Here is a 14465-nt window from a genome sequence, read left to right as displayed (position 1 = left end):
TCCGATTAATTTCTGCATCAAGCACAATATCCCCTTTGCTGTCTTCAAGTTCCACCATGGACACGCTCCTGCTTGCCTCTCCCATCATCTCATTCCCCTCCCAATGTTCTCCTATATCGTCCCTACCATCTCGCTTTACTCCCCTTCACTCATTCTCCGCCCAGCAACCAAGGCTTCCTGTTGGAACTTCTAATCAACCTTTACTCATTCGGAGGTCACTCATTCCCTTTTCTTTTGATGCAATTATTTGGGCCTGTCACTTACCATCCACAGATTTCTCCTGTGATCATCACTGTATGTTCTCTCTTTAGAAATGTAGGCTGAATGTACACCTCCTTGTTCCCAATGATGATTGTATCTCACTGATGTGCACATCACCTTGACAGAGGCTCTTTTTAAAGGCACTCTAATTGATTATTTCTCATTTCACAGCCTCCACTACACTACTCAGCAGATTATACCCCACTTTGTTCGTCAAGACTTGCTTGAGGCAAATATAAGTATGGTCCAACAACTTCTATGACTGACACGGCACGAGTAAGACTGCCTGCAGTCCAACCAAAAAGGCTGCATCATTGAAAGCTGGTTTCAAGCCTGCCCTCCACGTGTGTTAAAAGATCTTACTCACCCATGTGATGATAGTTGAGCCTCTGGGTGTCAGCATTTCTGCTCTGATATTGCAAGTGTTGGATACTAGTGATTTCTTTCATTTTTCTTAGGGTACCTCTCACTTTATACTCAAATGGCTCAATGCAGAAGGTGTAGGGTCTTTGGTTACTGTGGCTTGCATGAGCTCTTCAAAGGGATATGACGAAGAGCGATTCTGCATTTGGGAGCATAATTACTTCTAGCATGCTAGTTTCTGCCTTCAACTGCTGAGGAGCTTGCCACTGGCATTTGTAATTGCGCAGGAAATATTGAAGTAGGCTCCCCTGAGCTGACTGAAGTTTGCAAAGTCATCCTTTATTTGACTGAGAGTTATTATTCAACTGCTGCAGCTTTTCCATCAGGCCCCCTCTGTTCATGCCAGATCTGAGTTTTGCATTGCCTTCTTAGGCCCTTGTAGCAGTTTTTACGTTCTTTTTTCAATTAAACACCACGTTTAATCACTAATCCATTCATTTCCAATATTGCAACAGGTTGTTGGGCTGGTCTTGGCGGCGTTGTTTACATAATCTTGAAATTGTCCCAAACTGTTGGTTCCTCATTAGACAGGAGCGTGCATTACCACTGCCCACCTCCACATTACAACCATCCCCACCATAAGAATTATATCCAGTATGAGCTGGAGAAGCTTTTGTTGACCTTCGAGAGCACTGCTAAGAAATGGGGTTTATGTGCATCCCCACATAAAACAAAGCACCTGCCTGGGTATTCTGTGTCATCGTATTCTCCCATCCCTCCACTCCCCATGAGCAGTGGGGCAGTTTTGGACAGAGCAGAACAATTTTCCATACCTGGAAACGGTGCATGTGACTAGCTCCAGTTTGGCAGCAGAGGTCATGCTCTGAATCGGTTGAACATAATTATCTCAGCTGCGTAACACACTGTGAATGCTGCATTGCCTGTCGCTCCATGTAAAGCTTTGGTTCTTCTCAGCCAGATATCCCCTCCCTTCTCTACATTTGAGAAATTTGGATCCCTTTTAAAGAAACATCCACACTGGTTTTGCATATTCAAGTTGTCTACGATCCACCGTGGGCTTAACAAACTAGATTATGTGAGCAGCTTAGATCCTTGAATGATCTGGACAAATGCCCATCAGTGAGATACTAAGGCAGGTGAGGCAGCATTGGCTGGGTCATGTAGCCCAAATGCCCAGTCACTGTGTACCCAAACAGCTTCTGTTTGTCCAGATATAAGGGGCTTATCGCTATAGGCAAGAGTTTGACTGCTGTGTAACAGAAGGATGGTGGAGCTGTTTGGGCTTGCCAACAGCTCGACCAGTGGTTTCAAGATCAGCGTCTCTGGAGGAGTTTTGTGAAGGATGTCCGCCTCCAGCAATAACGGAGGGCGGAGGAGTGATGCTCACAACAACGAGCGGAGTGCAGAATGAGTAAAATGCAGCAAGGTGGAACAGTAGGGAGCACAGGTGGTAGATCTGCCAGTCATCCCTGTCACTCAACCCATGACACCTTTATCTATCCTGTAACCTACTGCCCATGAGCCTTCGACAGTCCACATGGCCTCAATGTGCACTTAGCCTGGCACAAACACTTTGTTGACATCACCAATTTTGACTGGCGAATGGCTTTTATTGTTATTGTGTTTATGTACCCACCCCTTCATGTGCCGTACTGGCCTTCTTAGGTGCTCGCTAGCAGAACTAATCCCAATAATGTAAAAAACGATATGGGAGATTTTTCTCATTTGTATCTTGTATGTTTGTGTACATCGCCTATGTGTGTTTGTGGCGAGCCATGCTGCACAACAAACTCAGCCACAGTTATCAATAGCACGTGATATCTACACTGGTTTTGGGTCCTCTCGGTTGTGTCTGCATTAAATGAGTGCCTGGTACAATGGGTAATCAGTATAACCTATGAGACAAACGTGGCCAGGTGTGGTGCTGGCCATTTCTACCCCACTTTGCGTGCGGGTCTTCAAAGGGGCTCACTAACAGCACTTGACCCACCAGTCTGTGGAGCTACATGGGGGATGTTTGTGTTGAAGCTCGTGCTGTCGGCGTAGAAGACGCTCGACAGTTTATCCTCTGTAGGGAGCACGCATCTTCTGTGTGTAGCGTGGAGCTGTACGATAGTGAAACCAATAGAGTTGTTGCGCCTTGGGCGTAAACATCAATGTATGTCCATTTGCCAGGTGTTATTTTTTTCATTTCCTGTGGAGATGTGTTCTGTATGAGAGAAAAAGCGACTGAGCCCACGCCCTCACCCCCTTCTCCCTATTGCATTATCTCCTCCTACTATTTGACTACTCATAAAATCATACGTATATAGTGACACCCCAGGGATAAATTAATATTGCTTGTTATAGCACATTCTTGTAGAAAGAACGCTGGTTAAGTCAGACCGGCCTGTATATGTACAGTATAGATATTTAGTTTGCAGCAATGTAATACACACAGCTCAATGCACAAAGAGTTAAATGTATAAATATCTCATACTAAAGAATGGATTACTTGGGTTTACAAACATGATGTACAAAACTCGTTATAGTCTCATGCTCTGCATGCTGTTGTAAATGCACGTGGTGCATACTCACTGACCAGATGCTTCATTATTATTTATACTAATAAAAAATGTTAAATTAAGAATTTTTTTCATTAATTTCTCATGTTAAACAAATATAGGGCGTTCATCCAGCGGTAGAGAGACAATGGCTGCTGATGATGTAACGTGCCGCTCATTTTGAAGGATTCCTAAGAGACAGTGCAAGTGGAGATTCAAAGGCATAGGAAGGTGGTTGCACAGACACCTGGACCACTGCTGTCCTGTATAAGTGATTTATTTAACATAATGAACATTACAGTAACATTGACGCTGCCTCATGTGTGTACTTTAAGTTTTGGCTTCCCCACACAAACACACTACCTCCACAAAAGGTCATGTTTACTCATTTCTGTGAAGCGTATTCAAGTTTAATTTATTAGGTATAGCCCTGTGAGCCATGCCGCTCTTAAGTCGGGTGCAACCGCAACAAACAAAATATGAATCTACATTGCAGAAAACTATTAAACCACAACCAGACCAAAATAAAGCTACAAAAACAATGTAACAGCAGTAATCATAGGAACTGTGATTTTAAAATTAAGAATAAACATAACATGTACGACAAAACCTGCAGCCATAGCTGGCAACACGACACTCCCAGTGTATGATGTGTGAGTGAGTCAGCAGCAGCGTGAGTGAGTGTATGATGTGCGAGTCAACGTATGATGTGCGAGTCAGCGTATGATGATTGAGTCAGTATTAGGTTGAGTGAGTATATGATGTGTGAGTCAGCGCACGATGTGTTAGTCAGCGCATGATGAGTGAGTCAGTGTATGATGTGTGAGCGAGTCAGCGGCAGAGTGAGTGTATGATGTGCGAGTGAGCCAGCACACGATGAGTGAACCTGTGTATGATGAGTGAATGGGTCAGTGGTTGTGCGAGTGTATGATGTGTGAGTGAGTAAGCACATGATGAGCGAGTCAGTGCATGATGTGTGAGCGAGTCAGTGCATGATGTGTGAGTGAGTCAGTGCATGATATGTGAGTGAGTCAGTGCATGGTGTGAGTGAGTCAGTGTATGATGTATGAGAAAGTCAGTGTCGGCTCCCTCTGCTCGCACTGTCGCCCCCTCCTCCCCCCGGCTCCGTCGCTCCCCCCAACCCCGGCTCCCCCGTCCCGTCGGCCCCCTGGCTCCATCGGCTCCCTCCGTCGGCTCCCCCGGCCCCCTCACAAACGGCCCCGCCAGCCGCTGCTGGGAGCGCGGTATGTGACGTCATAACACTGCTAGACAATCTCAGAGTACCCTCTACCCATACATTGAGAGCATGGGAGTGCCCACTACATAGGGACTACCCAAGATCAAACCTGGCTCCCACCCTCTAATCGTCACTCAACTAGAGGTGACGCTATCCCGATCTTTGCACATTACAACGCAATTTGCCGTCTGCGTGGCATCACGATGGTCGAGGCAGTGAGCACGTGGTGTCACGCAGCTGCTTAATCTGCTAAAACTGTGTGGCGTTTTGAATTAGGTTCACATTTTACTTTTTTTATCGTTGTGTTGTGTTGATGTGAATATTCCAATAACAATTTTAAGCTTTCATTACAATTTAAATAAGTCAATGTATTCACAATCAAATACCTAAAGTCACAATTGTACCTAACCGAGACCTCTCAGATTTTAGTAGCAACATTTTATTTTTTTAGAATTATTCTTCCCTGTACCTGGATAAAATTACACGACTATGCTTACAGGTGACACGTGGTTTGTTTTCATTTTCTTCAGGTGACTCGATGCATTTGTCGTGATGGCATCAAAAGATCCTGCATATGAGATCATTAAAACCAACGAAGTGAATCTGCAGAAATACCTCCAGGCGAAGTCTTCAGAAGTGCTTGACCATTCCTATCAAACAGGGATAGTCCTGGACAGTGAATACACGTCTCTTAACAGCGAGAATGACCCCGTTGTGCAAACACGGCGTCTGGTTAACCTGGTGCTCATAAAGGGAGAACAAGTCTGCATGATATTTCTTGAAGATGTGCTCGTGCGACTGAGATCCGAGATCCCTCTCTTGGATCAGTGGATCTCACAGCATGAGCAGCAGCTCAACGTGATCGGTGTCGATCTGAGCAGAACTGCGGGTAAAGCCATCCCTGGAGCAGCTTCTCGTGAGTGATGCTAAACTTCACATAGCCATTCACATGTCTCTGGCAAGTTTAGGTGAAGGAATTGCTTTGAACTGAGATTGTCATTTAATATTAGCAAACTGCACCACCCTTGCATGACAACATTCCTCTCAGAAGGAGGACATTTATATTCCATTCCATAGCAGGGAAACTACAATTTATCAGCAATTGGGAGGAAAGGATAGATGGATAATGAAAATGTGTGTAAATATCAAAAACTTACATCCACACTGGACCCCAACATTCATTAATTCGTCATATCCCACACCTCCCTTTCCTTGGAAAAGACGTAAACATGGTGATTTTCTACCTCCTCTTCAGACACAGACATGGTATTTAAGCTGTAATAATGTAATGACCTATGAAGCTCTCTTTCAAGTGTCAAGCCCAAGATGTTTGGCAATGGCAGCAAACCCATCTGCTGCCATGGTCTCCATGACTTGGTACAATCTGGATTCCACCAAGGCCATGTCATTGAAACTATTCCCCTATGCAGGGCAAATGACCATTTCTGTTAAACTATGGATGCTGCTTCTAGTTGTTGACCTTTGGGCTGCTTTTGACACCACTCCATCCTCTTGAATCTTCATGGCGATGCAGGTGTTGTCTGACAAACTTATGTCCTGGTTCTGCTTCATGCACAAAGCTGTCCCTGCCAGACTGCGCTGCCCTCTCCTGGATCTTGATGCATCGAGAAGAACCTATGGAGACACTCAACCTGTGGGGCTGCGGCATCGGCACCGAGGAAATGAAGAGACTCCAGCGTGGACTGCACAGATGTAAAGAGCTAGTGTAAGACTGACACACCTCACATTCACTACTTCACAAATTGTGCACGCATATGTATGTGTGGGTGTGTGTGATATTAACTCGTCTTCAAATGAGTAGCAGGTGCGTTGTGTAAAACATTGCTACTCGGGAGACAACGGCGGCCGGGCACGATGCTGGTCACCGACGCCATCATATGCCATACTCATGTAAACACTCGGTCTTGCGTAGCCCATGCATGAATACAACTTGTGACGAAATTATTCCCCTTGCCACTGCCATCATTGTCCTCACTCCTCACTTCACTCCTCTCCCCGCACTCCACGCTCACCCATTTCCTTATACCTCCCATTAACCCCCCCAATTTGCTCCTGCCTTCACTTTTCCCATAACCCCACCCGTCCCTTGCCCATCTCTTCACTCTGCCCCCATACTCACGCCCACTCATCCATAGAGGGATAATGTTTGGTGAGTGAATGCGTGCCTGCTTGAGTTGGTGGGTGACTTGGGGGATGGATCGATGAGTGAGTATGTTGAGTTAGGTGATGATGTGAGTGAGTAGGTGGGTCAGTGCTGTGTGAGTGGTTTGGTAAATGAGATAATTAATGTGAGTGGGTGAGTAAATGTATACTGAGTAGGTGGGTCCACAGTGAATGCTGCACTCACTGTACATTAAAGTACAGAAGGAAGAAAAGTTATGCATATGGGTGGCTGCTGTAACGCTTTCCATCATCTTCAGCAACATTTAATTCGCAATAATTATAGCCCTCACACTAGGCGCAGGAAGTGAGGTGACCGTAGGCGACATTTAGAAAATGGAGCCCTGATAGCGACTCTGCGGTGGAGAGTGAGGGTAACGGTTTGATTCACGTGGCCGATTCAAGTCCCTTGTTTACAGTGGACCATGGTCAGTTATGGTTGCCCCCACTACAGAGACAGCTGATATGTAATGGGTGTCATTCTTAGTTGTAAAGCATTAAAGAGACAGATATCCCCCAAGTACCCCATACAAACTGTTGGGGAAAGTGAAGCCCGTGACAGAGAACAAGCACACACAACTACACTGCACTTTAGAGCACAAAGACAATCTCCCCGTGGAGCCTGCATACACTTTTGAGGCAAGTGCTGATCACACTTCCCTGACTAGCACCGTCCTTGGCTGTCTTTCTCTCCCCATTGTTGATGTTTACACACCATACCAGGTACTCATTTAAGGCTCAGGCACCATAGAGGACTTCCAGGACCAGATTTTTTTTTATCACTCACCACTGATGCTGTTACCAGATATTGAACCCAGGTCACTTAGTAATGGAATGGTGCCAAGGACTTCCCCACAATTTCCATAACCACATTCAAATACGCAATGAAAGACACTCGTATATACACACACAGACATGTACACAGTGTACATATAAACTCACACACTCCTACACATGTACAAGTAAAGCCTTTGGTCACTCCACTGCTGGATAAAGCACTCCCACACCATGCAGGTCTTGGGGGTTATTTGACCATACATCACCACTCAAGTCAGTGTGGGTTGGTGTAGAGCATAGAGATGAATGTTGTTCCATTACCATAACGCAGCTCCGCAGGCTACAATAACTGTTGTTATGCATGTTAGTCACGGGTAGAAGTAGAAGCACCATCCAGGCTCGATACTTTATAGATTTTCAGATTTATTAGATCTTACATGTACACTAATATACACACTTTCATATATGAATACACACACTCACATGTACATAAACACTAATATCCATATACACGTATATTTGCACATTGCTACACACTCACACACACACTTATACACACCCCTGTTTGAGTCTGCAGTTTTAATGTGACAGTATTTTTTTACGTTAAAATAAATGCAAGCAATCTTCATATAATAAGGATTAGCATTCATTAGGCTCAATTCGTCCAGTGATCTGATTGCGCCATTGACAAAATTAGTTAATATACGCATGTATGTGCAGGCAGTCCCAGGTTTATAGAAATCCGAATTTACGGAAATGCAACCATAAATAATGTAAAAAAACTCAACGTGTGGAAATGTTAGCGTTAGTTACATAAGTGCAACTAGTGCAGCGCGTTGAGGTTGGATATTAATACTGCGGAGTGAGGCTTAAGCCCCGCTGCAACCAAAATGTCGCCTTCACCGAGCCCGAGCTTCACGAGGATTAAGGTATTTTTTTAATATTGTATTATATAATTATTTTCCTTTTGTAGCATTACGTATTTGCTTGTTTTCTATGCTGAGAACTATATATTCCCATGTTTTTATTGCTGGTTTTCATTTTAAGTTCATTTCTTGAGTTATTTACTTTAATTACTGTGTGTGTATGTAGGTGTGTAGACGAGGTAAAACAACCCCCTACCTCCGCGTGGTGTCGGACGGGCAACGCTGTCATGGACAGTGCTGTGGGGGGGAGGGCCAATTCCGATTGGCCTTTCCTCTCTTGGTGTCAGTGACCACCACAGCGGCTAAATGGGGGGGCTGGACAGGTGTGAGGGGCTGGTAACCCCTCCACCTTCATTTAACCACTAAACTACGACCAAAATTTTTTACGAACATGCTTGTGCCGGAGTCCCCGGGGGGACAGGCGTCTATGACGTCTCCTGGCCAAACCCCATTTGGCGGAGCCAGGAGATTGAATCTTTACCCTCGGGGCTCCTCCAGAAACAAAAAATGCCACTATGGATGGCCACATGGAATGTTCGAATGCTCACTGCTAAGGAGAGGCTGCCACTCCTTTGTAGGGAGCTGGACCAGTACTGCCTGGATCTCTGTGGTATTCAGGAGGTCCGGTGAACCGGCTCTGGTTTCTGCCACCATGAGGGGTGGGCAGTCCTATACTCGGGGCAGGAGACTGCCAACCAACAGGGAGTGGCTCTTCTTCTGGACAAAAGAATTAAGGGGGCGTGGGAGCGTGGTGGTGAGGGGTGGGATGCTGTAAGCCCCAGGCTATTTTGGGCTCGCCTTCCCATCAACCGGAGGCGAGGAGTGGTGGTCGTGGTTACTTATGCCCCCACTGAAGACGAACATCCGTGGAGGGATGCAGGCAAGGCTGATGAGTCAGATGCCTTCTATGACCTCCTGTCACAGGTGCTAGCTAAGTGACCCCTTGGGATGGAGTCATCTTGTTAGGTGACTTTAATGCCCGAGTTGGTCATGATGCTGGCACCTGGTCTGGAGCAATTGGAAGGCATGGGCCAGATCAGCTCAGTAACAATGGTAGGAGGCTGCTAGATTTTTGTAAAGCCCATGGGCTTGTAATTACCAACACGCTGTTCCGGTATCGGCACATCCATACAACATCATGGATGCATGCCGAGTCCAAGCAAGAACATCTGCTGGACTACGTAGTGACAGAACAGTGGATGCGGGCCCATGTCCTTGACACCAGGACCTACCGTGGAGCTGATCTACCCTCTGACCATCGACTAGTCATCTGTACGATGCGCCTTCCATTATTCCACTCCGGTGGTGGGTGTACACCCAGGACCCCATTCCAATCTAAGGTGGCCTGGTCTCAGCTAGCTGATGAAAGTTGCATCGCTTGTGGCAGGGGTTGGCATCGTCCCCCATTCCTGCAGATGTCGAGGGTAAATAGGTGAGATTTAGGACTGTGACTCAGGCAGCTGCAATGGCTGCTTTGGATACATGGTCCAGACCTCCCCAGAGACCCTGGCTGACAGAGGAGGTGTTCAAGCTGGCTGAGAAAAAGCCACAGGCCCACTCTCATTGGCTACAGCATCCCACGTCGGAGAATGAGGAGGCTTACCGCAGCCTTCGCTCGGAGGTTCGGAGAGCTGTGAGGCGCTGCAAGGATGGGTGGTGGTCGCGGGTTGCTGAAGAGAAGTAATCTGCCTCAATGGCCCATGATCACAAATCCATATTTAATTCCATCAAAAAAGTAACCTGCAGCGCCACACTTATTACCAACATTAGGGGAAAAAACAGTGATCCAATCTCCGACCACCAGGAACAGGTTTTCAGATTTGCCGAGCATTTCTGTGAAGTCCTGGGGGAGGGGAAATCCCTCCACCAGGAAAACATCGTGGGACAAAGTGGGGATGACCCTGTTGAGGCTGCGGTGCCTCAAATATTGGAAGAGGAAGTCACCCCCTGTCAGTGGCTGTCTGAGGTGCCATCTGTTGAGGAAGTACTGAAGGCGATCCAGAGTCTGAGACAAGGAAAGGCACCGGGCAGAGATGATCTCCCCAGCAAAATGCTGAGGGAGGGCGGCGTTTGTGCACAGACTGCCCTACATGACATCATAACAACAGTCTGGACCACTGGACGGGTTCCCCAGGACTGGAAGGATGCCCTGGTGGTCCCCATCTTTAAGAAGGAAGACCGCACAGACTGTAACAACTACAGGGGCATCTCACTCCTCAGTGTACCAGGAAAGGTCCTGGCAAGGATTATTCAGGAACGGGCGGTCCTACACAGATGCCATATTTTCTGTCCGTCTGCTACAGCAAACAAGACCTACATCTCTGCTTTATTGACCTGGTCAAGGCCCATGATACCATCAGTAGGCCTGGGATCTGGGTTGTTCTTTGTGCTTTCGGAGTCCCTGACACGCTGCTCACGATCATTAAGGACCTTCATGATGGTGAGCGGGCCCGGGTATAACTACGTGGCCGGGAGTCGGAAACCATTCCCTGTTAACATTGGGGTGTGACAGGGATGTCCTCTGGCTCCAACATTATTTAACATCTATTTCGACCACGTAATTCGTGAAGCCTTCAGTAGTTGTACCGGAGGAATTTCCATCTGGTACAGATACAATGGGAGGCTGATCGATGCCCGGGTGCGGTCAAAGGATGGCTCCCTATTGGTCAACCACGTTGTGTATGCCGATGACCTGGTCATTTCGGCTCACTCAGAGGAGGAGTTGGAGGCGCTGCTGCTGAAACTGTGTGCCATTTAGAGGTCGGGCCTTACCATCAGCCCCACCAAAACGAAGCACCTGCCTGGGTATTTTGTACCATCGGGCACTCCACCCCCACAACTCCCAATCGGTTATGGGGCAGTTGTGGAGAGAGTCGAGAGATTCCCATACCTGGGCAGTGTGTTCATGACCGGCTCCGGTTTAACAGCAGAGGTCTCACTCTGAATCAGTCGAGCGGCATTATCTTTTCATTGGTTGCGTAATGCTGTGTGGAAGCTACCTGGTCTGTCGCTCCGCAAGAAGCTTCAGGTCTTCTCGGCCACAGTCATTCCCTCCCTTCTCTATGCTTGTGAAATGTGGACCCCCCTAATGAAACATTTTCGCCGGTTAGAAACATTTAGGCTGGCCTGCCTATGATCAATCTTGGGTTTAACCAGGCTGGATTGTGTGAGGAGCTCACAAATCCCTGAAAGATCTGGACAAAGTCCAATCGGTGAGCTCCTCCAGCAGGCAAGGCTGAGTTGGCTGGGCCATGTAGCCCGCATGTCCAATCACCGCATGCCCAAACAGCTTAGGTTTGGCCGGATCAAGGGGGCTAAATGGGGGTGGCACGGGCTAGAGAAGAGATGGAGTGATGTGGTACAGGAGGATGTGCAGCTGAGTGGACTTGCCGATGACTGGTACCAGTGGTGTCAAGATCGGCCTCTGTGGAGGAGGCTCGTGAAGGATGCTACTGGGCAGTTGGAGGCAGTCGCCCACCAACAACAACGGAGGGTGGAGGAGCGACGCTCACAACAACGAGCAGAGCGCCGGGTGGCTAAACCACAGCAAGTTGGCACTGTAGGGGGCACAGGTGGTGCATCAGCCAGTCATCTGAGTCAGTCGACCCGGTGCACCTGGGTCTGCCCCGTGACCTGCCAGCGGGCGTTCGACACTTCACATGGCCTCAAGGTGCACATAGTCTGGAACAAGCGTCGTGGTGACGTCACCACCACTTAGTGGCGAATGGCGGTTGTTGTTGTAGACGACAAGCGGTAGTGTCGTGATTAGCGCTACGCTGCGCTATGAACCCGGTGTCCCGAGTTCGATTCCTGCTCACGGCCAACACCAGTGACGATTATCTGAACAGGACTTGGACTTCCCCTAGGTCGATTCAGCCTCAAATGAGCACCTGGTGCGATGTGTAAACATCACCACTGGGTAGACAAAGACGGTCGGGCGTGTTGCAGGCCACTCACCTCGTGTGCCGTTCCGGCCTTCATAGGTATTTACTAACAACACTTTCCACTACAGTCTGTTAAGGCTATAAGGGGGATCTTTGTATTTTTTTGGAGACGAGGTCTTGCAAAACAACACCCTTATAAACACAAACACGTTTCAGATTATAAAGGTACAGTGCAGTATAAATGAATGGATAATTGTGAGTAAACTGATATTTGTTAATGCCACAAATATCATATGCTTCTGTGTTATATATGAAACAATGAGCAGCTTTGCTCATGAACGTTTGTGCTGTGGTCACGTGCACCGCCATTGTGAGTGTCCCTCACTCAACGCGTGTTTGACTCCGCGGTTCCCGTGGGCTCAGTGAGTCAGCGCTGTCCCTTCTCCCGTCCACCCGGGTTTAGGCTGAGTGAGAACGAGATCAGAGACAGTGGACTCCGACTTTTAGCGGACGGGATGTTGGAGAGAGAAGGGAGTTTGGAGACGTTAGAGTGAGTAATGTCCTGATGCACACACACTTATATAAGTACTGTACAACTATACAAATATATATACATACAGACACAAAACACAAAGATACTCAGTATAGCATAATAATGTTGTATTTTAACGTCGTTTATAACTACATTTTTATGCACTCATCAATTAAGTTATTAGCCACACTTTTTACAGCACTTTTAACCACTATTAAATAACACTACAAATAAATTTTGACTTAAAGCTTTCGTGACTGCAGGAATTCATACTCTTTAGGTCTTTTGGTCACGGCACGTAGATAGAAAATAATATTTTATTATTTTTATATCTACGTGACTTTACCGAAAGACCCAAAGAATAACAATACAATTACCATTGTCACATTACCTACTATAACTAATGATATTATTTTAAACTATGTCATGTTAATACAGTAGATCGTCGATTATCCAGCGGCTTGGGAGGGAAGGGGTTACTGAATTTTGAAAAACAGATAATCGCATCATTATTTAAAATAGCTTGTTTTTGCACAATCTTGAATAAGATTATGTTTTTAGGTGGTCTGTATATATATTGACTGTTTTAAATAGTTTACAATATAAAAATCGCTTAACTAAATATACAAAGACATAATAAATATCTTGCTGTATACTGACTATTTACTGTACCGCACTCACCACTCCAATCTCGAAGACTCTGCATGGGGTGATGTGCGTACTACGCTCTTGTTCAACAACTTGTGTTAGACATCGACTTGTGTTTGACAACAACAACTTGTGTTTGACTACAACAACTTGTGTTTGACAACAACAACTTGTGTTTGACAACAACAACTTGTGTTTGACAACAACAACTTGTGTTTGACAACAACAACTTGTGTTTGACAACAACAACTTGTGTTTGACAACAACAACTTGTGTTTGACAACAACAACTTGTGTTTGACAACAACTTGTGTTTGACAACAACAACTTGTGTTTGACAACAACAACAACTTGTGTTTGACGACAACTTGTGTTTGACAACAACAACTTGTGTTTGACAACAACAACTTGTGTTTGACAACTTGTGTTTGACAACTTGTGTTTGACAACAACTTGTGTTAGACAACAGCAACTTGTGTTTGACAACAACAACTTATGTTTGACAACAACAACTTGTGTTTGACAATCGTCGGACTGATGCAGCCTTCAGATCGGTGCTCTGGCAAACGCCGAATTGCACGGAATTTTTGCCGGATTGCACTGCATATTTACTATTTCTATGACTAGTTATTAGTCATGAAAAATGTATTTACGTGCAGTATTGTAATTGTTTAAGTTGTTGTATGTAGTGTATAATGTAATGTAAATATAATTTGACGAGGAAATTGGAGGATGTTCAGAGGAAATTAGGAATGAGAGGATATGGGAAGAGTTGTAGTGGAAATGCCGATATGCAGGCCAGGTGCTAAGTTACCTTGTGCTCAGACAGTTGTCACTGGGGGATTCCTTTCAATTACATTGTGATGAGATGTTCAATGAAATGCTTTCAGATGTGACCGCTTATAGGATGATGCAATATCGAAAATAAATCATGATTATTTGATCTATATATACATACACAGAGATTCTACAGATAGCCTTTAGCAGACTTTTGGTCATATACTGTTAGGGAACACCTAATGAAGACCAGAACGGCACATGAGGGGTTGGGAGGCCAGCACCACACTCAGACAACTAATGTTTACTTACTACA

General features: G+C 46.0%; 1 protein-coding gene across 6 annotated transcripts in view; it reads left to right on the top strand.

The window, feature by feature from the left end:
* Positions 1-14465, top strand: part of LOC142907493 (ribonuclease inhibitor-like) — a 56988-nt gene that overhangs the window by 9854 nt on the left and 32669 nt on the right. For 2 of the 6 annotated variants that reach the window (XM_076057069.1, XM_076057071.1), the window contains exons 4-6: positions 4956-5341; positions 6019-6151; positions 12657-12743. In XM_076057069.1, the coding sequence (XP_075913184.1) occupies positions 4978-5341; positions 6019-6151; positions 12657-12743 (584 nt within the window). In that variant the 5' untranslated portion in view covers positions 4956-4977. Of the gene's footprint in view, positions 1-4415; positions 4433-4955; positions 5342-6005; positions 6152-12656; positions 12744-14465 lie in introns of all 6 variants that reach the window. The other 4 variants (XM_076057072.1, XM_076057073.1, XM_076057070.1 and 1 more) reach the window with 3 other exon arrangements.

Source organism: Petromyzon marinus, chromosome 79, assembly GCF_048934315.1.
Source record: "Petromyzon marinus isolate PM22_M1 ecotype Great Lakes invasive population chromosome 79, UKy_Petmar_22M1.pri1.0, whole genome shotgun sequence".
Taxonomy (NCBI): Eukaryota; Metazoa; Chordata; class Hyperoartia; order Petromyzontiformes; family Petromyzontidae; genus Petromyzon; species Petromyzon marinus.
The sequence above is the reverse complement of the archived record's forward strand: the minus strand, read 5'-3'. Positions and strand labels throughout refer to the sequence as shown.